Raw genomic sequence first — 25,761 nt, forward strand, 5'->3', positions numbered from 1 at the left:
GTTTGGACTCGTGATCCTCCTGCCTCAGCCTCCCAAGCCTCTGGGATTATAGGCGTTTGTCACTGCACCCAGCTCCAGTGGGTTTTTAAAATTTTTTTTATTCTTGTAGTTGGTCCACATGCCTATATTTTATTTTTATGCAGTGCTAAGGATCAAACCCAGTGCCTCACACTTGGCTAGGCAAGCACTCTGCCACTGAGCTACAGCCCCAGGGCCTCCAGTGACTTTTTGAAATTAATTAATTATTAATTAATTTTTTTTGGTATTAGTGTTTAAACCCAGGGACACTTTACCACTGAGCCTCACCCAGCCCTTTTTATTTTTTCTTACTAAAATGTTGAGGTTCTAGCTAAGTTGCTGAGACTAGTCTCTAACTTGTGATCCTCCTGCCTCAATCTCTCCAATTAATCTGGGGATTTATAAGCATGTGCTACTGTGCCCACCTGGAAATTAATGATTTAGGCGCCATGCCCTGAGACTTTAAATATGGTCTGTACCCAATAGTGGCCCCCCTTTTTTTTATGTAGTACTGGAGATTGACCCCAGTGCCTCATGCATGCTAGGCTTTAACACTGAGCCACAACTCCAGGCACCCCCCTCCCATCCCTCTTATTTGTTTATTTATTGAACCCAGGGACTCCCACATGCTAGGCAACTGCTCTACTACTGAGGCACATTTCTAGTCCTTGGATAAAATTTTTTTTTGTGTTGTTGGGGATCAAATGCAGGGCCTCATGCATGCTAGGCAAGAGTGCTTCACCACTGAGCGGGGTGCGATCTACCATTGATGCTTGGATGTGAATTTTGACTCTGGAGATGAACTTCATTTACCAGTTTTCTTTTTGCATAAAATGAGCCCACAGTCTCCCTGGGAGAAAGGTGCAGACTCTTGTGTCCAACAAATGTCTAATTAGTGCTGGCTCTGTGGAATGGGCCACACTTCAGCTTCCACATTCCATGAGTGGTGTCTTAGCTGATTGACCTGGTGATACTGCGGTGACAGAAGGGACAGCATGGGGAGGCCAAGCCTGGGTGGGGGTGTGGGGCATTCCTCTCCTGTAACAGCCCAGGCTCTGCTCCTGAGCCTCCTCCATCCTTCTCTTCTTGGGAACTTGGGACTCCAAGCCCCAGCTGGTGAGGGAGGAGGGGAGTGAGTGACAGTCCAGCAGACCAATGGGCCCCTGAGGATGGGGTTAGGCGGGGCTTGTGCTGCCATGGAGAGGAGAGAAGCGGTTCTGTGGGGGAGGAGGGGGCGGTGGGAAGAGGACCTGGAGATTGAGGGGAAGGGAGAGAGCAAACAAAGGGGTCAGGAGGGAAAATAATGCTCTGGCTTCCTGAGGCCCTGCAGAGGCTGGGCAGGGAGAAGGGGCCAGGGGCAGAGGGACCTGAGGCTGGCGGCAGGCAGGCCTGGCCAGCTAGGTCCTAAATGGCATTGTCTGAAGGGGCCAGCTATTTGCACAGAGCAGCCTGAGCCTCAAACCCCAGCCCCAGTCCACTCCTCTGTCCGGGGTGCTGGCATCTGAGCCTTCGGGGCCGCCTGGCCACATGGAACCAAGTCCTGAGCCTCCGAGTTTGGTGAGGGGGCAGACTATGGGGGGCCGTCTGGGTGGGGTCCTGGGGTAGGATGTCATCCTCAGATTGGGTCATAGGTCCTCCCTTGCCCTGAGGACATCAAGCCGCTGTCAGGAAGATGGGGGCTGTGCTAATCCATGCCCCTGCCTCCCTTCCACTACCCATTCTGGCCTTCTCCCACAGGAAACGATGAAGGGGGATACCAGACACCTCAGTGAAGAGGAGGGCGCCAGCGGGAGGGAGGACTCCATCATTCTCATCAACGGGGCCAGCAGTGACCAGTCCTCCGACTCCAAGGACGCCCCTTCGCCCCCCATCCTGGAGGCTATCCGCTCACCCGAGATCAGAGGTGGCCAGCCAGATGGGAGTCAGGGGGGGGTCAGGTGATACCTTGGGTGGGCGCTGCAGACTGACCTCAGCCCAGGGAGGATGTGGCCAGCCAAAGCCCCTCCTTCTCCCTGCCTCAGCCCCTCCCATTCCTCCCCTCAGCTGGGACTCTGAGGGGAGGGACACTTAGCATGTCATAGGGTGATCCTGCCTCCACAGGCCAAGATTCTGGCCCTCCTACAGTGGGACCCAGCCCCTCTCCCAGGCCTGTGGTTGGGACTGAGGCTTGCTTTTGCAGCACCCTCCCTGTGGCACTTCCAGACCTCCTCACTAGGCCTTCTGCCTGTCTTGGTTTTCACACCACCCACCCCCATCCCTTCCTGTTCTGTGCTGTCCTCTAGAACTTTCTGTTAATGCAAGAGTGACAGTGGCCTTTTTCTACATTGTTAACCCTAATAGCCACATGTCTGTGTTTTGGACATGTGGCTGAAACGGCAGATGCAGAATTGTTGACTTATTATTTTTTTTGTACCAGGGATTGAACTTGGGCACTCCATCACTGAGCCACATCCCCAGCCCTATTTTGTATTTTATTTAGAAGCAGGGTCTCACTGAGTTGCTTAGTGCCTCCTCGTTGCTGAGGCTGGCTTTGAATTGGCAATCCTCCTGTCCCAGCCTTTATTGATGGATTTTAGTGATGCCTGGAATCTGATCCCAGGGCCTGGTGCGGATGCTAAGCTAGTGTCCTACCAGCAAGGGACCTGACTTCCTCATTTAAATGCAGTTCTTGGTCACAGACTCAGATGGCTCCCCTCAGAACTGTTTTCGATCTGATTTTGTTTCTGTGCCTTGTTGCTTATGAGTCCATGGTAGGGACAAGAGTACCAAGGGCCTGAGAGTTCATTCCCGAGGCAACATGGTCCGCAAGATCTCAAGCCACAGCCATCAGCAAGGCTGTGCTCCGGGCGGGGGCCTGCTCTGAAACTCTGCTCCTAAACTCTGCTCTGCTCCCTAGGCCGCAGATCCAGCTCCCGCCTGTCCAAGAGGGAGGTCTCCAGCCTAATCAGCTACACTCAGGTAGTTTCCCATGTTCCCCTTCCAGGACATTAGCTATAATATTTTTATCCATCTAGTAGGTCTCTGAGGCTCAAATTGCTACTGACAAGTGAAGCTAATCTTTTTTTTTCCCCAAACTAAATTGAGAAGTTTTGTTTTCCTGAATGCTTCCTGTGTATGAAATTATTTCTTAACCTGGACAGCTATGACATAATTCATAATTCTTTTGCGTGTGTGTTTGTGTTACTAGGGATTGAGCCTGGGGTGAGTTGTATTCCCAGCCCTTAGTGAGATGGGGTCCTTCCTAAGTTGCTAAGACTGGCCTCAAACTTTCCATCCTCCTGCCTCACCTTCTTAAGTCACTGAAATTACAGGCGTGCCCCACTGAGCCTGGCAGATTTTGTTTTGAAATTCATTTACTCATGAATAGAATGAATAGAAGATGTGAGTTTTCACATCTGTGGTTTTGATATCAGGTTATCTGGCCTCAAGAAAATTTTTTACAAGATTTTAAAGAATTGTTAGAACTGCTGTAATATTAAAGATTTTACTTCTTCAGTTTTACCAACATCATTTTTTTCCATCATGTTTGTTTATTTATGTCCTTTTATAATTAGTCTTAGTTTTGTCCCTTGGGTTGCTCTTTTTAGGATTTTTTTGTAAAAGATGGACACAATATCTTTATTTTTATGTGGTGCTGAGAGGCAAGCGCTCTACTGCTGAGCTATAACCCAGCCCATGGCAAGCCCTGGGGACAGTCATGAGCAGAAGTCAGACAGTGAGCACACATACATCTTTCTGTGGCATCTGTTGTGTTTTAGTGGTGGTCCACCAAATAAGGGATCCAGGTGGTGTCCAAAGGCTATGGAGGGTTAAAACAGACTGGATCACAGCTTCAGGAATGCTACTGTGTTATCCAGTTAGTTATCAGTAAAAGTAATGAAATCCATCTGAGGATTTCCTGTGTCTAAGCTAAGCCTGTGTTATTTGAGGCTTGTTATAACCCTGTTGTGCTGTGTGTAAACATTATTCCAATTCTAAAATAAGGGGAATGGGCTCCATTTCAAAAAATGAGACTTTTGAAAGCTTTAGCCACATCTGGCTACTCTTGGTTTCAATTTTTGTGCTCTGTGCACGTTGGGTGCGGCTGGAGCCTGCACTAGCGTCTTCATGACACAATCCCGGGTTGGTGGCATTGCTTCTTGTCATTATATCAAGAAGTGTCTCCAGTGAGCAGTTTCCGTGCATTTTCCCCCATGTGCTTCGAGTGGTGGAAACTGTCCTGGTGTCCCTTGCTCATCATGGTGACCTCTGGGACTCATTTTCCTTATCAAATCTTATTCCTGTGACTTGATGATTCACTGAGGTTTATCTTTCCTGTGATCCTGTGGCGAACTAATGCAAAAGCCTTTAGACAATATTTCTTGGTGTCTTTGCTTAATTTTATGAAGGGTTTCTGGGGATCCAGTCTTTAGCTACTTTGCCTCTGTGACTTAACATTGAAAAATTGATCTTATTCCTTCAAAAGGATCTGACAGGGGAAGCAGATGGTGAAGAAGATGGGGACAGCTCTGAGGCTCCTGTGATGCCAAGACTATTCCGGGAAACCAGGACCCGCTCTGCAAGCCCAGCAGTAAGTCCCACGTGCAGAGCCCAGGGATTCCCACCAGGGATGGGTCGATCCCCCTGGGGGGACATGGAAGACAGGTGAACAAATGTATTGAAAATTCAGGAAATCACAGCCAGACTCACGAATTATCATAGTTTGGAGGTTTATTTCAGGTGCGGTATCTTTTCTATGGCAGATTTCAAGATCTTTTTTTTGGCCCTCTCTTGAAAATGGTAGGGTGATATAGAATTTTCAGAGTAGACAGCTTGCTCAGCTGTCAAGTCACTTCCGGGGCCCTTGTCATTTCTGGAGATAGATGCTGTGGCTCTACCGCAGAATTTAACGTCTGAGGATGGGATGTCAATTAGCACTCATGATCCCCCAGCCCCTAGAGACTAGGCAGACACTTACTGACTGACTGACTTCCAGACATGGATTATAGTCTCATTTTCCCAGTTTAATATGTGTATTTAATTTAGTTTTGTTTTTGGTACGGGGGATTGAACCCAGGAACACTGGGCTACATTCCCAGCCCTTTTTATTTTGAGACAGGGTTTCCCTAAGTTGTGAGGCTGCCTTCCTGCCTCCTTTAACTTCATTGTAGAGATTAAAGGCCTGCTTGGCTAATTATCCCAGTTTTATTTTTTTTGTGGTGCTGGGATTGTGCATATGAGGCAAGCACTCTACCCACTGAGCTATGTCCCTAGCTCTATAATCCCCATTCTAGACACACAAAGATTCCAGTAACTTTCCAGGATTAAACATCGTCTTTTTTTTAATTTTTTTTTAGAGAGAGAGAGAGAGAGATTGGGAGAGAGATTTTAATATTTATTTCTTCTTTAGTTCTTGGCAGACACAACATCTTTTGTATGTGGTGCTGAGGATCGAACCCGCACGCATGCCAGTCAAGCGTGCTACCGCTTGAGCCACATCTCCAGCCCCAAACATAGAATTGGAATTGGGCTGCAACACTCAAACTCATACCATTTTGAGAAAGTGTAGTATAATGGCCTTTCCTTCCTGGATGAGAGCTTTGGCCTTCCTGAGAAAAACAATAATTGGCTTTATGCTCCTTTTGGGGGGAAAAAAGTGTGGTTTTTGGTAATTGTGCATTTATCCTCATTTGCTGGTCTCCTCTGGCCAGGTTTGTGTGCTGTGACTAGCAAAGCACATCAACTTCCTTACTGCCTTCCAACCACTAGGTGTCCTCGGTTGTTGTGCGGCCCCCTGATGAACACTGGATTGCTTCTGCTTTTGGCTTTTAGGAACGAGGCTGCCAGGAGCTTTCTTCCTCTCTCCTGATGTGTGTGTTGTGGAAGTGTCCCCGAGGTGTGTGCACTAGGAAATGCACTCTTGGGTCACACGAAGTACACACATGTCTAGCTTTCTAACAAACACCAAGCTATTCAAAATAGTTGTAGCAATCTCTGTTCCAGCTAGTGAATGACTTGCCATCCAGTCCCCATACCTCCAGTCACCTAAGGCCTGGTGCCTATCCTGTCTTGCTTCCAGGTCCGAACCCGAAATAGCAACAACAGTGCCTCCAGTCGGGAGAGGTACAAGTCCTTCCCACATCCCACCCGAGGCCGCCAGGGCCGCAGTCACGTGGACGAGTCTCCCGTGGAGTTCCCGGCTACCAGGGTTGGTGCCCCTGCCCAGCCGCTCCCGGGGAGAACCCATGGCTGGTGCAGGACCCGTGTCCTCTCTTCACGGCTCTTTTTCAGGACCTTGATTTTCCTTTTCTCTCCTGGGTTTTGGAAAGCTTCTCCTCGGGCTGAATGACTTATCTCCTGGCCTGCTCTTGGGTGGAACTTCCAGAACTGTCCTGTCGCCTCAGTGTCTTCTGTTCCAGAAAACTCCACTGCTCTTTCCAGTGGGGACACAATAGGTGGTTACAGGATCCCCCTTCTCAGATGGGGCTTGGCAGCCTCTTGGCACTTACCCGACATTGTCCTTTCTCTGGTCGTGATGACTTTCACCACTTAAATGACACTTCTTCCTTTGAAAACTGTCCTGGGTGATTTTGAACCTCCTCAATTTCTTTCTTCCCTCTTTCTGCTACTTGGGAAGCCACAGGGGGAATCACTGGTCTCCAATCACCTGGTTTGCTTTGCTGTGACGCAAACTGTGTCCTTCCATCCACAGTCCCTAAGGCGGCGGTCAACAGCCTCGCCAGGTACGCCGTGGCCATCCCCGTCCACTCCTTACCTCACCATCGACCTCACGGAGGACGATGTGACACCACAGAGCAGCAGTACCCCCTGCGCCAGCCTAGCTGAGAGCCAGCAGGAGAACTCGGAGACCTCCCAGGTGGACGCAGAGGGGAGAGACTCCGACAACACTGAGTACCAGGTACTCCTCCTGCAGGTGCCCCAGGATGCCGAATGTAAGAACAGGCGCCAGCCACTGGTGGCTTTGCTACCGCTGAGCCACATTCATCCCCAGTGTTTTTTTTGTACCTGGGATTGAAGCCAGGGGCACTAACCACTGAGTCCCACATCCCCAGTCCTTTTTTTTGTATTTTATTTAGAGACAGGGTCTCACTGAGTTGCTAAGTGCTTTGCTAAGTTGCTGAGGCTGACTTTCAATTTTCCATCCTTCTGCCTCAGCCTCCCGAGTTGCTGGGGTTACAGGCTTGCACCACCATCCCCAGCTCATCCCCAGTGGTTTTATTTTTAAACATTTTTAATTTTTTAGCACCAGGGATTAGATCCACAGGCTCTTATTTTTATTTTTTCTATTTGAGACAGTCTCGCTAAGTGGCTGAGGCTGGCTTTGAACTTGGGATCCTCCTGCCTCAGCCTACTGAGCCCCTGGATTACAGGCAGTCACACGACACTCAGGCATTCCCAGTTTTTATTTTTGAGTCAAGGTCTTGGGCAACTGCTAAATCTCACCTGGAACTTGTAATTCTCCTGCCTCAGCCTCCGAAATCACTGGAATTATAGACATGTGTCACCACCACGCCTGTGTACTGTTGATAATTTTTTTGGGGGGGTTACGTGGGGTTCTTTCTCACTGGGCTGAGTCCCCAATCCTTTGTGAGACACTAAGTTGTTTAGGCTTTTATCCTCCAGCTTCAACCTCTTAAATTGCTGGTTTACAGGTGTATCACCACACCTGACCTATTGTTGATAAATTTTAAAGACTACCCAGTGGTACTACAATTTGTCATTTTTACCATTTTTGAATTCTAAATTTTCTATATACAACATGGTCCTTCCCATTTCCCCCCGAGACATTTTAAGTCAGGCACCAGAGTTACTGTGTGAATTGAACATCACTTATTTGTACATAGATGTAAGTACTGTGTTTAACACATAGTACATAATGTGGTTTCTGTTTGTGCATTTGATTGTAGCCCGGCTATAATTGCTTTAGTTATGCCCTACATATGTTTATAATCACAAGAGTTATATCTGGCTGTATGCCAGATTGCCAGCACTGCTTACTTTCATCTTCTTAATGCATGCAGGGATCTGGACGATGGTTTAATTGAGTGTTGCTGAGTGAAGCCTCCCTTCCCATGGAGGTACTTATGGTACAGGATGTACTCTGTGCGTTATGTCAGAGGACATTGTACTGTGGATACACTTGATGAGTTCCTTTCTTTCCTTGCGGCTGGGTATGCGCCCGGGGTTGCTCACATGCTAGGCATGCCGTCTGAGCTCCCCACCAGTGACATCTCACATCTGTGCACCAAGCTTGTTTTGCTGAGGGGGTCAGTGGAGGGGCAGGAGGAGCTGGCCAGGTTGACATGTCTTCACAAATGTTTTTATTCTATGTGGTTTCTCTTCCAGGATGGGAAGGAGTTTGGAATAGGGGACCTGGTATGGGGCAAGATCAAGGGCTTCTCCTGGTGGCCTGCCATGGTGGTTTCTTGGAAGGCTACCTCCAAGCGCCAGGCCATGTCCGGCATGCGATGGGTCCAGTGGTTTGGTGATGGCAAGTTCTCTGAGGTGAGTCCAGCGCAAGGCATAATCTCAAGTCGTGTAGATCTGAAGTGTTAGTTCCTTCCTTAGGCAGTTAATTTGCGATCTTTCTGCAGAAGGATGCAGCAGTCTTCTGTAAGGACAGAATCTTCCTATACTCTCTGCTTACCTGTACTCCCTCCTTACCTGTAATCCATGCTTACCTGTACTCCCTGCTTATTGTATTTCCTGCTTACCTGTATTCACCTGCTTACCTGTACTCCCTGCTTACCTGTACTCCCCTGCTTACCTGTACTCCTCTGCTTACCTGTATTCACCTGCTTACCTGTACTCCCCTGCTTACCTGTATTCACCTGCTTACCTGTACTCCCTGCTTACCTGTATTCACCTGCTAAGCAGATACTTGAGTTTATGGCAAGAGAGCTCATTGCACTTTCAAAGGGGATAAGCGAGGGGTGGAAAGTCCTGGATTCACCAGGCTATATTTACTTATTGGATTTATTTCTCTGGGGCAGATCATATACCTATCTGAGATTTTAGGGGGTATCTTCCTGGGTTGGCACCCAAATGTACTCATTAGAAAGGTCAGAAGGGATGGTCACCATCTGTTCATATAGGCCTGCAATGGGGGTGTGGTGGGCACCCCTGCCTCGCCCCTATAGGTGGGTTTAGGTTGCCTTGAGGCAAGTTAGGAGAAATTTATAGTTCAGAGCCTCTTGGTGATTGATATGAACCATTTAAAAAATTTTTCCTTGACCATGAATTCTGCTGGAATTCTCTGTTTATTTTTAACTATTGATGTGCTGGGCCTCAATAGTTAATACTGCTGGGTCCAGGGCCTCATTTATGCTGTATCAACTGGGGCTATATTACGTTTTTATCTCCTGTAGAAAGCCTGAGCAACCCGGGAGTCGTGGCACACGCCTGTAATTCCAGCAGATTGGGAGGTTGAGGTAGGAGGATAGCAAATTCAGAGCCAGCCTCAGCAACAGCAAAGTTCTAAGCAACTCAGTGAGACACCTTGTCTCTAAATAAAGTACAAAATGGGGCTGGGGATGTGGATCAGTGGTCAAGTGCCCCCGACTTCAATCCTCCATACCCACCCGCGCTGCCCTGCGGTGCAGTTAAGAGATCTGCAAAAAATTTTGGTTTGAGTAGTGCAGGAAGAAGACCTTTTCTGACATGGTCTCTTAGGAATGTCAATCAACACCTGTGTGCTTACCTGTTGGTGGGCCTATATTTCTAATAATTATAATTTTATAGTATGAAGCCAGGCTGGTCAACTTAGTGAGACTGTATCTCAAATTAGGAATGTCTTGTCTTGGTGGCGCATGCCTGCAATCCCAGTGGCCCAGGAGGCTGGGGCAGAAGGATTACAAATTCAAAGCCAGCCTCAGCAATTTAGTGATGCTGTAAGCATTTACTTAGCAAAACCTTTGTTAAAATAAAAAAAAGGCTGGGATGTAGTTTAGTGGTTAAATGCCTCTCTTCAATAAGAAGGGAGATGGGTTACCCAAAAAAAAAAAAAAAAAGGCCAACAATGTGGCCCTGGGTTCAATCTTCAGTATTCTTTCAAAAACAACCAAAAAGTCAGTCCAACCTTTAATTCCCAGCAGGTTTTATGAGGTTCCTATTTAACAAGCTGGGCGAGATGAAAGCAAATGTGGGAATGAGTTATCATCTAATTTGTTCCTGGTTTCTAGCTTCTAGTTTTTCCATGAATTGGCCTCTTTCCTGCCACTTCTCATAGACACTGAGATTCCCCAAGGCGGATCAGACATGTGACTGCCTGGTGACACTGCATGCAGATGTCCTCTCTGACCAGCAGAGGGAGCAGAAGGACAAGTGTCCTGGGCTTATTTTAGCCACGAAGCCCCTGATTGTATGTACATGTACAAGACACCTGTGCAGTGCCGTGGTCCAGAGAGGGTTACTTCCTTAGAATTGTCTTGACCCAGTGACATTGAAAATGGTTTTCATGATATGGTCTGATGCCAAAAAGAGTCATTATGGGACTGTTGGAATTGTGGGATGAGATCCTGCACAGTGCATGCCTGTGGGTGGCTCCAGCTGGTAGCAGTTGGCCATTTCTACAGGAATGGTGGCCGCACCTCTTCATGAAGATCAGTCTCTGTGTACAAAACGGAGGAGAGCCTTGGAGTGCACTCTCAGGACCACGGCACTGCACATGCGTCCTGTACCTCTGATCAGCTGCCTGGGACACTTTCATTTCCCACTTGGCCTGGGGACTTGGCATGTCAAGTTGCAATACCTAAAATCAAATAACTAAATGATCAAATTGATTATATCTGAAATTATTTAATCCAAAGCTGAAGAGAAAACTACCAGGCTTATTCAGGAATGAGGGAAGCAAAACATCTCACACAAAATGTATGCACAGTGAATTACAGACCCAAGCCTCAGGGTTGTTCCTGGGAAAATGATCTCGCCCCTCACACCTCAACATATATACCTAGTTTGTCCTTCTGAGTATCTTGTTCCCCACCTCTGGAGGGGAATGTGCCATTGCTGCCTCTATTTGTATCAGGACTCTGTGTACCATTTCTCTTATATATATATATTTTTTTCTTTCCTTTCTGGATTGACATCTGTGAATTTTGTCCCCAGGAATGGGCTATCACATAAAGTGTGTGAAAATCTTCCTTCCTGAAGTTACAGATGTTAGGTAGATGTTGATGATGTCTTTCTCTTCTAGGTCTCTGCAGACAAACTGGTGGCCTTGGGGCTGTTCAGTCAGCATTTTAACCAGGCCACCTTCAATAAACTGGTGTCATACAGGAAGGCCATGTACCAGGCCCTGGAGGTAACATGGGAGTGGGGAGTGAGGTCCTCATCCTGGAGGAAACGAGGTCTACTGAGAGCTAGCTCAGGTCACTGAGAGGCCAAGTATGGCTTGGAGGGCACAGTGCCATCAGAGAGGAGGTGAACATCACCAGTGTTGGTGTCCTGATTGGGAGGTCTCCCACCTGCTGCCTGTCATTATTAGTGTCTGAATCAGGAACGGTGTGTATGTGGGAGGTTGATTCATGTCAGTATATTTCTCCAGAGACCTCAAAGCTCCCCCTGGCTCCATGATTGTGGAGTGGTTCAAGGCCAAGATTGGAGAGCACCTCAGGCCACCTTGTCTGTGGGCCATGGTATCACATGTGAACTGTTAAGTGCTCTCCCTTCTCCTATCTACCTTGCCTTGACATTGTTTTGGTTCATGTGACATTCCTGAGCCAGCTAGTTTCTCTGAATAACACCTGCAAAGCCTAATGGTCCACGTAATAAAGGATGCTTGACTGCATTCTCATTTTCATTTCATTATCCATCTTGAAAGAGGTACAGAGGTGTTAAGGTAGAGCTGACAGAGACTCCCACTGTCACAAAGTGGCAGAGCCTTTCTGATTCCTCTGGTTAAAAGAAAGCTCATTCCCTACAGGAAAGAGATCATACTTGGTTTCCATAGGGCAAGATACAATACTAACCATCTCCCACCCCGAGTTCCATGATTTCTTGCCTGTCTCCCTGCCCAGGCTATTCTTCCTTCCCAGGTCACGTGGTACAGCCCAGGACAGCTGTCCTGCTATGAATGGGGTCCAGTGTCAAGGGGAATGTTGGCCTTGGCAGGGGGAGTCCCTGGGTGCGCCCTGGTGAGCAGTATCTCCGCCCCCATTCACCACAGACTCTGCCTTTATATCTTGGCAGAAAGCCAGGGTACGAGCTGGCAAGACCTTCCCCAGCAGCCCTGGAGACTCTTTGGAGGACCAGCTGAAGCCCATGTTGGAGTGGGCCCACGGGGGCTTCAAGCCCACTGGGATCGAGGGCCTCAAACCCAACAACAACCAACCAGGTGGGAATGAGTCCCTGAGGCAGCGCCCACTGCCAGCTGCCTCTGCTGGTGGGAGAAGCCCTTGAGAGACCGTGCCACCCCACCTGCCCATGCCCCACCCAGCTGATCTGCAGCCAGACTCCTCAGAGGCCCACCTCCGTGGCCTGTGAACTGTGTCCTGTGAACCCAGGCCTGTGAGAAACATCTAGCGCAGATGAAGGCCATTCCAGGCTTTCTTGGCCTCCTCGGACACTTTCATGCTAAATTAATGTCATACACATAAAACCGAGATTGAATCTCATAAAAAGTTGAATAAGCAGGAAGCATCCTTTCGTTTTTTAAAGGAAAAAAAATTATTAAATTGGTCATTGGAGAAAACCTTAAATGTGACACCCTAAACATTTTGACCAATAACCATATTCCACCATTATACCCATGGTTTCCTGAAATGCAGGATGTGTCTTAACAATCCATACATTTAATGTTTTCTGTTTTGTTTTGTTTCCCCTACAAAGTGGTTAATAAATCGAAGGTGCGTCGTGCAGGCAGTAGGAAGTTAGAATCAAGGAAACACGGTATTCCCTTCCCATCTATATTCTATTTTCTTTGCTCTTTCAATTTCTTGGCATATGCAATGGTCACTGGAAAAGAATCAAATTTCAATCTGAACCCCCTCACTCCCCCTTCACTCCCTCCCCCAGGTTATCTTGTTGGGTTGCACATCCTTAGCCTTTTCTGAACCCTTTTGGATTCCTACTGCCTTCCCTTTATTTCTCAATTTTCATTGTCTAAGCACTTATCAATTGTGATTTTTGTCACTAAAAGAGTACTTTTGATTTTGATGGCTATATAATTTTCTTTCTCAAGGGCAGTGTCAAAGTTAACTCTGGTTAAATTAATGGGGTTTTATGTTTCAATAGAAAACTGAATGGGATTTAAACAAAGGAGCCACCATATTATTTTCTAGTAGTTTTCATTGAAAGGGGACATGTAAAATTTAGTACATTTTAACATAACGTTTGTAGTATTAATGGTAGTGTAATATAAAAATTGATTTTTTACCTTTGTTTAGTACTTTCTTAAAAATTAAGTATTTTTATAGATTTTCCTATATACCCTAATTCTGGGATTGAACCAAAGGTTGTTTACCACTGAGCTACATTCTAAGATTTTTTTTTTCTTTTTTGGTGGTGAGAAGTGAACCCAGGGGTTCTCTACTACTGAGCTGCAACAACTCCAACTCCTTATATTTTTATTTATGAGTCAGGGTTATGTAGCCTAGCCTGACATTGAATTTGCGATCATCTGCCTCAGCCTCCTGAGAAGCTGGGATTGTAGGCATGCATACAGTATATATCATCTTCATTCTGATGCTAAATGTTGATGCAGTATAGATGAATTAAATACAAATATCAATTGTCAATTGAATGCAGTTTAACCAGATCATTTCCAATGTAGATTTAGATGTCAAATTAATATCAAATGAACTTTTTTTAAAATGAGTTACCAGATTTTCAGTTGATATTCAAAGACAAAGGAAATTCTTCAGTCACTTGGTTGCATTTCAAATGCTTGGTTACCACATGTGACTGCTGGGCAGCGTGTTGGACAGCACTTGTAGATGTGTCAGGGTTTAGCTGTGGATTGCATTTTATACTTCCTCTTGCGAGTCCAAGAGGACATGCTCTTTCACCCCCCACATAGGAAAGATCCTGCAACCTGGGATAGGGTTTTAGATTGGCTCCTCTTCTGGTGGCCTGTCATGGACATGTCCATCCAGTGTTAAGTCCCCTGTGATGCCCTAGGTGTAGATGGTTTTCAGCACAGTGTGGTCTGCCCGGGGGCCCACCTATCCTGTATCCTCCTCCAATCAAGCCACGGCTGCTATTTGCTTGCCTTTCACAGAGAACAAGAGTCGAAGACGCACCACTGATGATTCAGCTGCCTCTGACCACTGTCCCCCAAACAAGCGCCTCAAGACAAACTGCTATAACAATGGCAAGGACCGTGGAGAGGAAGATCAGAGCCGAGGTGATTGTTGGGGAAGGGGAGGTGGTGACCACCCTGTAAGGAGGGTGCAGATGAGAACACAACCCTGTTGTCTCCTTACACGTTCTCCCTCTCTCCTCAACAGAACAAATGGTTTCTGATGTTACCAACAACAAGAACAATCTGGAAGGTAACATCGACCCCCCCCATCTACCTCCCCTCTGGGTACTACCCAAGGCCTGCCTGGGTTCTCCCACAGATCTGGGCTCAAATCAGGGCTTCCTTGTCCTCCTTTGTGTCCCTGTTGGAACATTGTATAGACTGAGTAGGATAATTTAAAAAAAATTTTTAAATTGAGAAATATTTTTAATTGAGCGAGCAGGGAGGTATGAAGAGAGAATGCAACTGCAGGCACTTGAGCCAAGACAGCCTGAAACCAAGGTCCTCCAGGAACTAGCTTTTAGGTGAATGGTGGGCACACACTGTCATTGTCACTCTCTAGTGACTCTGTTCAGCAGACACAGAACAGACCTAATGATACAGACCTAATGAACGGGAGGAAGTACCTGCAAGCCCCTTCTTCCTCAGCCCGGTGCCCTTTAGTCCACAGATGTGTGTTGAGTAGGAAAAAGGTAGTCCCTAGCCCAGGGAAAGCCTGGTTTTGGAGCATCCCTGGACACTCTGGAACCTTCAACCTATAGTTATCCATATAACCTGAGACCCTTTTACTGTAGAAGGATTGGTTTGTGGCAAGAAGTCACTGAAACACTTCAGACCTACTGATAGGACACCAGGACAAAAATAGCATATTGGTGGGGACTTGGGCTCAGAGATTACAGCTCTGTGTTGTATAGGAAATGCCACTGGCAATTCCTATCCTCAGCCATCAAAAGCTATTTGGAGTCACTACAAATGCTTCAGTGTTATTACCCCCCCCCCCCCCCCCGAAAAAGGGATTAACCCAGGAGTGCTATTGCACCAAATTTCTGCCCTTGTATAGGGGTAATTTTTAGCCTGGCCTTGATTATCTCAGCCTCCCAAATTGCTGCCATACCATGGCCAACTTGTCCCACCAGGTCCTCAAAACATATTCCTTTGTGGGAGGGGCTGCTATTGTTATCCAGTTTGGCCTGCCCTTTGTGTGTGTGAGCCTGGCGTGCCCAGGCTGTGGGATGGGCACACTGCAAGTTTGCAGTGATTGCTCAAACTGGCCTTGCGGCTGTAATTGCCATAACCTGTGGCCCTGTCTTTCTTACAGATAGCTGTTTGTCCTGTGGTAGAAAAAACCCCGTGTCCTTCCACCCGCTCTTTGAGGGGGGGCTTTGCCAGACGTGCCGGGTAAGTCCTCCTCCCCTTGCCCTGCACTTGCCTCTTCCTGTCTCCAGAATCTTCCAGGTCCTTTCCCTGCAGATGGTACTTGCACAGGCATTAGTGAAAGTCTCCCAGGTCTCCAGCGCCCTGCAGTCTTCCTTTTGGAGGGGAGGGTGGCCCAGTAGAGAGCTTCATCTATAATGGCTTGCAAACCAGAGCCCTTGTCCCCTAAAGGATACCAGGCCACCTCTGACTTGTTCACGGACTTTTCTCCATGACTGCAGGATCGCTTCCTTGAGTTGTTCTACATGTACGACGACGATGGTTATCAGTCCTACTGCACCGTGTGCTGTGAGGGCCGTGAGCTGCTTCTCTGCAGCAACACAAGCTGTTGCCGGTGAGCACTGGGCCCTATGGGCACATCCTCAGGCCCCGGGGCAGTTCCTGCAGTCTTGGGACAGCTGCCTGTTTTTGCAATCTCAGGCCTGCACCCCGAGAGCTAAGGTGAAGTGGAAGTCGTGAGCACAGCCATCGTGTGCCATGCTGACTGTAGTTGTCCTAGGACTAGAAATGGATAAACAGGGATGTGCTCTGCCCCATGGGGAAGAGTGGGTCAGGGGGCTTCAGGGAAGACTCCCTCTCTGGAGCTTTGTCCATTGGTAGGAATTATAAGAAGTGCAGAGCATACTCGTCCTTTTTTGAATCAAGGGCACACATCATGCGGGACCTTGCAGTTCATGCTGAAGTTGTTAGGCAGTGAGTTGCCATCTACCTAGGGAAGGCGTCCTGGTCACAGAGCTTCTCCCTGGCCACTGGGTACAGGTGCTTCTGTGTGGAGTGTCTGGAGGTGCTGGTGGGCAAGGGCACAGCGGAGGACGCCAAGCTGCAGGAGCCCTGGAGCTGCTACATGTGTCTCCCCCAGCGCTGCCACGGAGTCCTGCGGCGCCGGAAGGACTGGAATGTCCGCCTGCAGACCTTCTTCACCAGCGACATGGGGCTTGAATACGTAAGCCACAGGCCCCAGGGCCACTGGTCTGAAGATAGCCTTCAAAAGAATGCAGGTGTTAAGGGAATCAGATCATGTAAAAGTGGCCTCTCAGGGCCTCAGGCAGCCTGCTCTGAAGGAGGCCTCTTTGTCCCTGGCTTCTCAGTGTGGACCTGGAATCCTGGGACATCTCAATTTTTTTTTCTTTATAGTTTTTTGCTGTTTTTAGCCAGAGCACCTAGATAATTGCTGTTGAGGGTCTGTCCTTTAGTGCTTGGCCGGGCCTCCTACCTGGGAATAGAGCGGCCACCCCTGCCCCGGGCATGGTGGCACATGGTGTCTTCCCTTGCCAGTTCTCATCAAAGCTTCTGTGGCAGCCACAGCCGGCTTTGGACCCCTCTGAAAGTCATCCCTTCCCTTCCTCAGAGGTTGAGTCTTCCCCCTGCTCCTTCACCTCTGTGACCCTCCTTCCTTATCTGGCAGGAGGCCCCCAAGTTGTACCCTGCGATTCCCGCAGCCAAAAGGCGGCCCATTAGAGTCCTGTCACTATTCGATGGAATTGCCACAGGTAAGTTCACTAGGGAGGCTCTGCTTCCACAAGGGTGAGCAGCCAGGGAGTCTCAAGGCCTCGGATGTCCTCGGGGGCCCTGCCCGTGGCTTCTCTTCCTATTCTACCTTCTCCCTCATTCTGAGTCCTGTTTTAGTGTTTTTTAATTCTATGCAGGCATCTAATTTTTCAATCCACCTGCACAAATATACTGTCCATCAGTCAGGTGACAGTTACCACCGTCTTGGCTCTTTCCAATTTTCAGTTCCAACAGGAGGAGTAGACACAGCCTCTGCCTGGTGCCCCGTGGCCTTCGCGTGCGCTGACTCTTACACTGTAGCGAGGAGTGTCCTTGTTCTGCCAGGGCAGGAAGCCGTGGCCAGCCAGCTGTTCTGCCCTTGCTCTCATTGTGTTCAAGTGCCCGCCTCTCCCCGTGCAGGTTACTTGGTCCTCAAAGACTTGGGCATTAAAGTGGAAAAGTATGTCGCCTCAGAAGTGTGTGAAGAATCCATCGCCGTTGGAACCGTGAAGCACGAGGGAAACATCAAATATGTGAATGACGTCAGGAACATCACAAAGAAAAATGTGAGGGTCACCTCTCCCCGGGTGGGCTTGTCTCTCCTCTTGTTTGCCCCCTATACCCTGAAGTCCCCTACTCCCATGTGAGCCTCGGGGTTTCTAGTAGAAGAGAGCCTGTGTCTTTTACTTACTACAAAAGCGAACCACAGACTGGTTTCCATCTTGGGCAGTAGTGAGGAGTGCATTTCCTTGGAGTTGCTGACCAGGGAAGATTCTAGAAGGAGGTTTTCTTGGTAGTTCCCTGGGAAATACTCTTGCCCTGAGCCTGTCTCTTTTGGTCCCTCAGATTGAAGAGTGGGGTCCATTTGATTTGGTGATCGGTGGAAGCCCATGCAATGACCTATCAAATGTGAATCCTGCCCGGAAAGGCCTGTATGGTGAGCAGCTCTTCTTTGTCCCATAACAACTTTGTCTCCCACAGGCAACACCTGAGTCTGGTCCAGTGGAACCTCCTGAGAAGGAACCTTTGTTTTAGGTGCCTCAGGCCCTGTCCAAACCCCATTGTACATCCTTGACCCACAAAGAAAGGATACTGTCCTGCCTGTTTTTATGGTTAGAAGCAGCAGTTGGGTACATTTTGACAAAATCATGCCTACAAGGAATTTGATTTCAATATCCATTTCTCTGTCTTCCTCCCACATCGTCCTCTTTTCTATTGATTTTTCTTTCCCTTGTTTATTTCTGATTGTTCCCTTTGGTATCTTTATATATACTTATAACTTGATTTTGTTAAATTCATTCCATATTTCCTCCTCTTTCCCCCTCTCCCTCCCTCCCTTCTCTTGTTCTTTTTCTCCATTGATCTTCCTTACATTTTTATGAAAGCAGATTTTCCACCCTGAGCTATTAGTCAGTCATTCCACAAGACCTTAGGGAGATGAACCCATGGTGCTGTCCTTACTGTGGTTTTAAAGAACTCTGGGGATTTTGCTGAAGGCTTTGATTGGTCCCCTTCTCTCCTGTCTGGGCATAGAGGGCACTGGCCGACTCTTCTTCGAATTCTACCACCTGCTCAATTACTCACGCCCCAAAGAAGGGGATGACCGGCCATTCTTCTGGATGTTTGAGAATGTTGTAGCCATGAAGGTTGGCGACAAAAGGGACATCTCACGGTTCCTGGAGGTAAGGATGCCCAGAGGGCTCTGGTGGTCAAAGGCAACCTGGGCAGGGAAGGCCCTGCTGGCAGTATAAACTGCTGGTGTTTCCCAGGGTCTTGGCTGGGCTGTGACCAGATCCCATAACCCACAGAAATCAGCGACAATGCAGCCACCTTCTGCTTTTGCTATGAAATTTGACTCAATGTTCTTGTTGTGAAAATGGATGCTTTGAGGATTCCGGGAAATTAAATTATGTTCTGTTTAATAGACAACAAGTCCTGTTAAATACTTTTTTGTGTTTGCCAAAATGTTAATAGCTTGAGCCTCAGGGAGGTACCTATGTCCCTGATGCTCTTTGAACTTGGCAGCTAGAGGTACAGAGCTGTATATGGCCCAGATGCCCTCTTTAACCCCGGATCTCTACTTGCCAGATCTGTAATATGAGTTGCTGTTTGGGGGTACCTTTTCTCAGAATCTGAAGGTCTGATCTGTTCCCTTTGTCCATCGGGAATAGGTTGACCATGGCCTTATCCACCAGGTGGATCTTGGCCTATATCCTGGTTGGAAGATCCATCCTTCTTCCATAGCCAGAAGCAGTTCAGTCACCTGCATCCATCCCTCACGCCCTGCTCTGAGTGACCACTGGCATCTGATGTGGTCTCCAAGCAGCTCCCCTTCTCTCTGTCTCTGCAGTGTAACCCAGTGATGATTGATGCCATCAAAGTTTCTGCTGCTCACAGGGCTAGATACTTCTGGGGAAACCTACCTGGGATGAACAGGTAACAGGGGACTCTTAGTGGGACCCCAGGTAACAGCCAAGAGAAATTCAGATGTTAGCTTTCACATTCCAGTCTTCTAGAAAGTGCTGTCTGTACTGAGAAACAACCCCAGTCTGGGCTTCAGAACAATCTGCAGTATCTCAGGGCTGATTCCTGTTTGGTATTTCAAGGAATCTTGGGCCAGGACTTGAGGCCTACTTATTTGTTCCTGATGGTGAGCAGACAGGCCTGGTTCTTAAGAGTGCCAGGTGCTGGAGCCATGTTGATGCCAGGGATGCCTCTTGTTGTTCCTTCTGGGCTCTGCCTTTCCTCCCAGCTGCCATAACAGTACCCGTCAGGACATGGAAATTGTTATGATTCCCATTCCCCTTGAAATAAAGGATCTGGACCAGGTGTGTGACAGAGTTGAGATGATAAATGGTAGGCCCCAAACATCTCCCTGAGGTTTCCTAACATTTCCACCTTTGCATTTTTTTTACCAGAGCTAGCTCAGATCTCTTTAGATAGACCCACAACAAGGGGTTTTGCCAAGGATTGAATATTGTGTCTATTCATGGTTTAAGAACAACTCGTTAATTAAGATGCAAAATGTGGCAACTGACATCCCAGTTCTGGGAAAATGTTAGCTTGAAACACCTTCTTTTACTAGGGAATGTTGGAAGCATGATAATTTTCTGGCATTTACCAAAATGTGAGTAGAGGTGAGGGGGTTTTAGAGTGGTTCTGAGAATTTCTGTTGGATATCATATCTTTTTAATTGGTTCGTCAGCCAATCAAATGGTATCATGTTCACGTTTAGACCCAGACACCATTGTGCTGCTGCCAATCTAGGATTGGACACATTGATATGCTAAAGGATGATCACAGGTTCACGTTGGGGGTGGGCTTTGGGAAGGTTCATAGGTATCCCGTTTCTTGGTGGAGTGTGGGTGAGTCGATGGGTGCTGCCACCGAGCTCTCTGGGGTTATGGGTGCGTGTCGAGCAGAGACCAGGGGCTGAGACCTGAAATCATCTAGTTTGTGTAAGTCACACCAGGCTAGTCTTTACTAGTCTGTGGTTTTGCCCTGCCCTGTTGCAATAGAGGGACAGGAATAGGGTGACTTTGGAAACCTAGAAAGTGAGGAGGAGGAGGTCTGCAGTCTAGCGAGAGGTTTTGTGTGGTTCCTCGGCCTCAGTGGACAGTTTCCACCTTCATGTACGAGTTCCTTCTGGCCTTAATAACCGGGGACTGCCCTGTGTTCAGCCACTCTGCTTGCAGATGTCTTGTGCCTTTCCGCCCTGGAACTGCTCAAATGCTTTGCGTCTGTCCCTTGCCCTTCTTGGGCCTGTTTGCTTTGCTTTATTTGCAAAATAGGTTTCCAGAGTTAACTGTTAAGAGCCCAATTGATCCTTATGTGACACCTCCCCATCACTTTCCCGTGGGGCTCACCCCACCTTCCAGCGTCCTCAGCCTGCATCCCCAGTAATGAGCCATCAATTCTGTTTGCTGTCCTGGTGTATCAAGTAGTCCCACCAAAATCCAGCCCCAGCTCTTCCTATAAAACCGAAGCTCAGTTCTGGAGCACCTAGCATGCACGAGTCCCTGGTTTCCCCGCCAGCACTTCCTTCCATGGAGCTGGCTTGACTTGATCAATGAGCAAACCGAGGGAATCTCTGTCTCCCTGTCCACTGTTCCCTCCTTTCCTCAGAGGTAGCATGGCTTTGACCGATGCCAAAACTCAGGAGGTGAGGCAGTAGCTGCAGATATTGGACCGTCCCCTCCAGCGGCAGGTCCATCCTTGGCACCCAGACTAGTCCTTAGGCCTAGTGTGTTGCCCATCACATGACAGGAGCATGTTCACTGCTTGGACCCATTTTTGCAGCAAAGACCCTCCCTCCTCCCACCCTGGGAGGGGCCTGAGCAAGGCCTTTGCAGAGGGTAGAAAGTAATGGGTTTTGGCTGTCCCCAGGCCTGTGATAGCATCAAAGAATGATAAGCTCGAGCTGCAGGACTGCTTGGAATTCAGTAGGACTGCAAAGGTAAGGTGTGCTCCCAGATGGCCGCCCCACCACCCTCCTGAATGCGCACTGGGTGACCCCAAGGCGGGTACTTAGAAAGTGACCTTGGTGGTGTGTCCTATTGGTGTCTACTCCCCTCTCTCCATGTGACTGTGGTACTGGGCCTCTTTCTCCCACACAACTGTTCTGTTCTTAAGTGTAGGAGACATTCTTGATAAACAAGTAATCACTGTGGGAAACAGACAACTTGCCTCCAATTGTTAATGCTGGATACATAAGAGGCAATTTCAGCTGGCCCTTCCAGTAATAAACGTAAATGATGCTCTTGCAAAAAAATTATTTACTGTCACATCACAGATAAATACATTAAGACGTCTGTGAACCTAATTCTCCATGTCTGCATCAAGCGAAGAACCATTTCTCCAAACTCTGGCTGCCTTTTATTTATAATAACTCTGTCTTCTTGGCCCTGGCCCCCCCTCCCGGTGATCTCATGCATAGGTACCTGGTGCTCATTTCATTCTCTCAAGGCTGGTCTTTGCTGCGCCTTACCTTCTTGGCATTTGTGGGAAGCACACAATGTTCTTGTCCTTCGTGAGCTCCTTTTCTCACTCTGGCTGCCAGCTCTACCCTGCCCCGTCTCCCACACACCTGCCCTCTGTGCTCCATCCATCTTTTCTCAGGGCTTTTGAGCCTTGAATCCCACCTGGAACCTTTCCTGCTGTGCTTACTCCGTGATATATCGTTTTGTTCTCCAGTTAAAGAAAGTGCAGACAATAACCACCAAGTCCAACTCCATCAAACAGGGGAAAAACCAACTTTTCCCTGTTGTCATGAATGGCAAAGAAGATGTTTTGTGGTGCACTGAGCTCGAAAGGTGAGCAAGGCTGCACAGCGGCAGAAAGGGGAGGAACGAGCCGTCCAGGCCAGCCGCACCAAGGGGCAGGTGCTTGCCACATCTCCACAGTTTCCCAGCCTTGTGTGTGGGTTTGGTGGAAATGCCCTTATAGAGCCAGCCCTTATTTCTGGGCAGAAGTGGTGGGCGGTGGTGAGGAACCTGAGATTAGCAGACTGGGCATCACCGGGCACCGCCTGTGCTGCCCTGAGAGCTCCTTGTCCCGGGGCCTAGGGTGTGTGAGGGACCAGCTAAAGACCTGCTCTTTCTTGTGCAAAGTTGCTCATTCTCTAGCTGATTCCTCCTCAGCCACAGTCTGTCTCTACCTTCTTCTAATTTGATACCAAGAACCAGCTTGGATGTAAATTTTTTTTGTTTTTACCATTTTGGTCTAACTTGTCTTTTTCAAAATTATTATTTGCAAGTCATGTTAAAGGCTATGAATTTTCCTCCTTACATTTTGGTTATATTCAGAAGACTTTCATAACAATATTTTCATTCTAGATATTTTAACTCTGGTTTGATTTTTTTTTTTTTTTTTTTTTTTAATTTTCACTATATCTTGGTATTGAAGTAACTTCTGACTGGCAGAGAGAGAAAACTGATAACAATGTTACTCATGAATGTATCCACATCGGGGTGAAGATATGATGGAAGGGTTGCTATAGATATTTGTCCCAGGGTACATGCTATGGCAAAGCAAGACACAGGCCTGGGGTGTTGCACACTTTCGGTTATTGGTCCATTGATTTTTATTTTTAGTACTGGTTCTAAACCTGGACAATTCAGCACATCTGTAGCTTTTTAAGAGGCCAGGTAAATCCCTATGGACAAAACTGGAATGCTTAGATATATTCACTGTAACGTACCCAAGTCTGATGGAAAATCATTGTGGGTTTTGTTTTTTTTTTTAATTTTTAATTTTTAAAATTTTTTTTGTGTCTGGAATTGATCCGAAGGGTGCTTCACCACTGAGTCACATCCTAATCCTTTTTTATTTTTTTGAGACAGGGTCTTGCTAAGTTGCTGAGGCTGGGCTTGAACTCATGATTTTGGAGGAGCCATGCCTCATGACGATCATTTGATCAAGTTTTCCTGACCTCCCCCCTGTGTGTGTGTGTGTGTGTGTGTGTGTACACGTACTGGGATTGAACCCAGGGATGCTTAACCACTGAAACACATTTTCCGCCATTATTTTTATTTTGAGATAGGGCCTCACTAAGTTGCTGAGGCTGGACTCATGACCCTCCTGCCTCAGCCTCCCAGGTTGCTGGGATTATAGGCATGTGCCACTGCGTCCATCTCATGAGCAAGGGCTCTGAGGAACCAGCCCATCTGGACCTCCTGGTGTTCAACAAAGGGTTATTTGTGGGCCCAGGGGGCTTGAGTTAAGGGAAGGGAGGATTTCCTCCCCAGAGGCTGTGGGCATGCTAGAGGGATGGGCCCTTCTCACTCCTTGTCTTTTCCCCCTGGCGCCCTCCCAGGATCTTCGGTTTTCCTGTGCACTACACGGATGTGTCCAACATGGGCCGTGGTGCCCGCCAGAAGCTGCTTGGTCGGTCCTGGAGTGTGCCCGTCATCCGACACCTCTTCGCCCCCCTGAAGGACTACTTTGCATGTGAATAGTTCTACCCAGGCCTGCTGGGGCACCAGGGTTCCTGGGACAGAGCCAGGACCCAGAAGGCACCCTGATCCCTAAAGGCACCCTCTGCCCTCAGCTGAGCTGTGTTGGGTCTCCCCTTAGTCCTCCTGCTCACTGGGAGCAGAGCCTCCTGATCCTCTCTTGCAGGGGTGGCCAAGGTGCCACCCCCTTGTGCACAATTCCGACCTGGCTGCTCTGAGCAGCCAAACACGGTGCTCATTTTTTTCTTCTAAAACTTGAAGTAGATAGTAAAATGGCTTTTTTCCTCCCTCTTGGGTTTACCACTCAGAGAAACAATGGCTAAGATACCAAAACCACAGACCCACAGCCCTCATATACTCAGGTTAGAATGCCAAATCACACAAGACTGATTGCAAGACTTTTTAAAGTGTCTACAGCTCTGTGTGCAGTTGTAGATGGTGAGGGACATTTTAAAGGTCCAGCATGAATGTTTTTTCCCTAGGGCTACCAGAAGAGGAAGTGATACCTATTTGTGATATGATACCACATTCCCTTTGTCTCAGTCCAAGGCCATTAGCCATTAGAGTATTTCTCACCATGATGGTGATTCAGCAGGGATGACATCATCATCATCATCTCATTCAGGGCGATTTCCCTCCCCATAAACCCAAGGGCAGGAGCCCCCCTTAGCTAAATCCCTCCTGGAATCTGCAATAGAAGTCTCTGGGGCACTCAGGAAGGGGTGGGCCGGAATTATATAAGCTGCCATATATTATGTAGGAGAACTTAGCTTCTCAGTCATCTTCCTCTTTCCTGTATGAGGGGCATGAAGGAGGGGGCTGAGCTAGGTAAGACCCCCCCCCATCCGTGCACCGACAGGCACAGGTCCCCAGATGAGAACCTGGATGCTCACATTCCTCATCCTTTCTGGACATTCAGGGACAGAAGCTCATTCCTCACACTTGCCCCTCATCTAAGAGATGGCAGGGGAAAGCTGCAATAAAAGCTGCATCGTTCCTCCAGAGATTTTAAAATCCTTTTTTATTCCATGATAACGTCATTTTTAAGGGGAAAGGGAGGTCAGACAAGCTGCATTTCAGAAATGCTGTTGTAGTGGTTTTTAACACCTTTTACTCCTCTTATCTGGTGCTATTTTTAGAATCAGGAACAACCTTGACAACCTTGGCTTTTTATACACTTTTTAAAAATACTCTCAAGACTTCTATTTTTATGTTTAACATTTGCATTAAAAATTTTTTTTTTTGTAACTGGAGCCACATAACACAAGTATGGGGAAAAACCGTGCCTTGTTTTCAACTGTTTTTGCTAATTTTTAGGCTGAAAGATGACACGGATGCCTAGAATTTACCTTATTCTGTTTAATTAAAATCAGTATTTCTCTATAACAGGCTGGCGTTTTGTTCTTCCTTTTGTTCTTCTGCAGGTCGGGTGGTTGGGGGTGGGCTATGGGAGGGCCTGGCCAAAGTGGAAGGGTTGGTGTTGGAAATAGGTCATTTCATTCATTCAACAGTGTGGAATAGGACAGTAGCCCAGGAAGACATGGGCCCTTGGTGTCTAGCGCAGTGTCCTGAGAACTCTGCATCCCCTGGAGGACTGTGACAATTGATTGCTGGTCCCCCCCTTCA

General features: G+C 47.8%; 1 protein-coding gene across 6 annotated transcripts in view; it reads left to right on the plus strand.

Annotated features, from left to right (window-relative positions):
• Dnmt3b (DNA methyltransferase 3 beta) overlaps positions 1 to 25,521 on the plus strand; it is a 38,756-nt gene extending 13,235 nt beyond the window's left edge. Inside the window, exons 2-23 of one of the 6 annotated variants that reach the window (XM_046433804.1) lie at positions 1,756 to 1,921; positions 2,915 to 2,976; positions 4,484 to 4,588; positions 6,077 to 6,205; positions 6,710 to 6,916; positions 8,365 to 8,523; positions 11,213 to 11,320; positions 12,208 to 12,352; positions 12,847 to 12,906; positions 14,237 to 14,362; positions 14,466 to 14,510; positions 15,579 to 15,658; positions 15,916 to 16,028; positions 16,454 to 16,637; positions 17,100 to 17,184; positions 17,603 to 17,748; positions 18,029 to 18,119; positions 18,716 to 18,864; positions 19,533 to 19,618; positions 21,569 to 21,638; positions 22,376 to 22,494; positions 23,997 to 25,521. In XM_046433804.1, coding sequence (XP_046289760.1) covers positions 1,762 to 1,921; positions 2,915 to 2,976; positions 4,484 to 4,588; positions 6,077 to 6,205; positions 6,710 to 6,916; positions 8,365 to 8,523; positions 11,213 to 11,320; positions 12,208 to 12,352; positions 12,847 to 12,906; positions 14,237 to 14,362; positions 14,466 to 14,510; positions 15,579 to 15,658; positions 15,916 to 16,028; positions 16,454 to 16,637; positions 17,100 to 17,184; positions 17,603 to 17,748; positions 18,029 to 18,119; positions 18,716 to 18,864; positions 19,533 to 19,618; positions 21,569 to 21,638; positions 22,376 to 22,494; positions 23,997 to 24,138 — 2,571 coding nt within the window. In that variant the 5' untranslated portion in view covers positions 1,756 to 1,761 and the 3' untranslated portion in view covers positions 24,139 to 25,521. Of the gene's footprint in view, positions 1 to 1,755; positions 1,922 to 2,914; positions 2,977 to 4,483; positions 4,589 to 6,076; positions 6,206 to 6,709; positions 6,917 to 8,364; positions 8,524 to 11,212; positions 11,321 to 12,207; positions 12,353 to 12,846; positions 12,907 to 14,236; positions 14,363 to 14,465; positions 14,511 to 15,578; positions 15,659 to 15,915; positions 16,029 to 16,453; positions 16,638 to 17,099; positions 17,185 to 17,602; positions 17,749 to 18,028; positions 18,120 to 18,715; positions 18,865 to 19,532; positions 22,495 to 23,996 lie in introns of all 6 variants that reach the window. The other 5 variants (XR_009225816.1, XM_046433800.1, XM_046433801.1 and 2 more) reach the window with 5 other exon arrangements.
• Positions 25,522 to 25,761: the final 240 nt, after the last annotated feature.

The sequence above is a fragment of the Marmota monax genome, unplaced genomic scaffold (genome assembly GCF_021218885.2).
Source record: "Marmota monax isolate L192 unplaced genomic scaffold, Marmota_monax_Labrador192_F-V1.1 WCK01_AAM20220418_F8-fsc00014, whole genome shotgun sequence".
NCBI lineage: Eukaryota > Metazoa > Chordata > Mammalia > Rodentia > Sciuridae > Marmota > Marmota monax.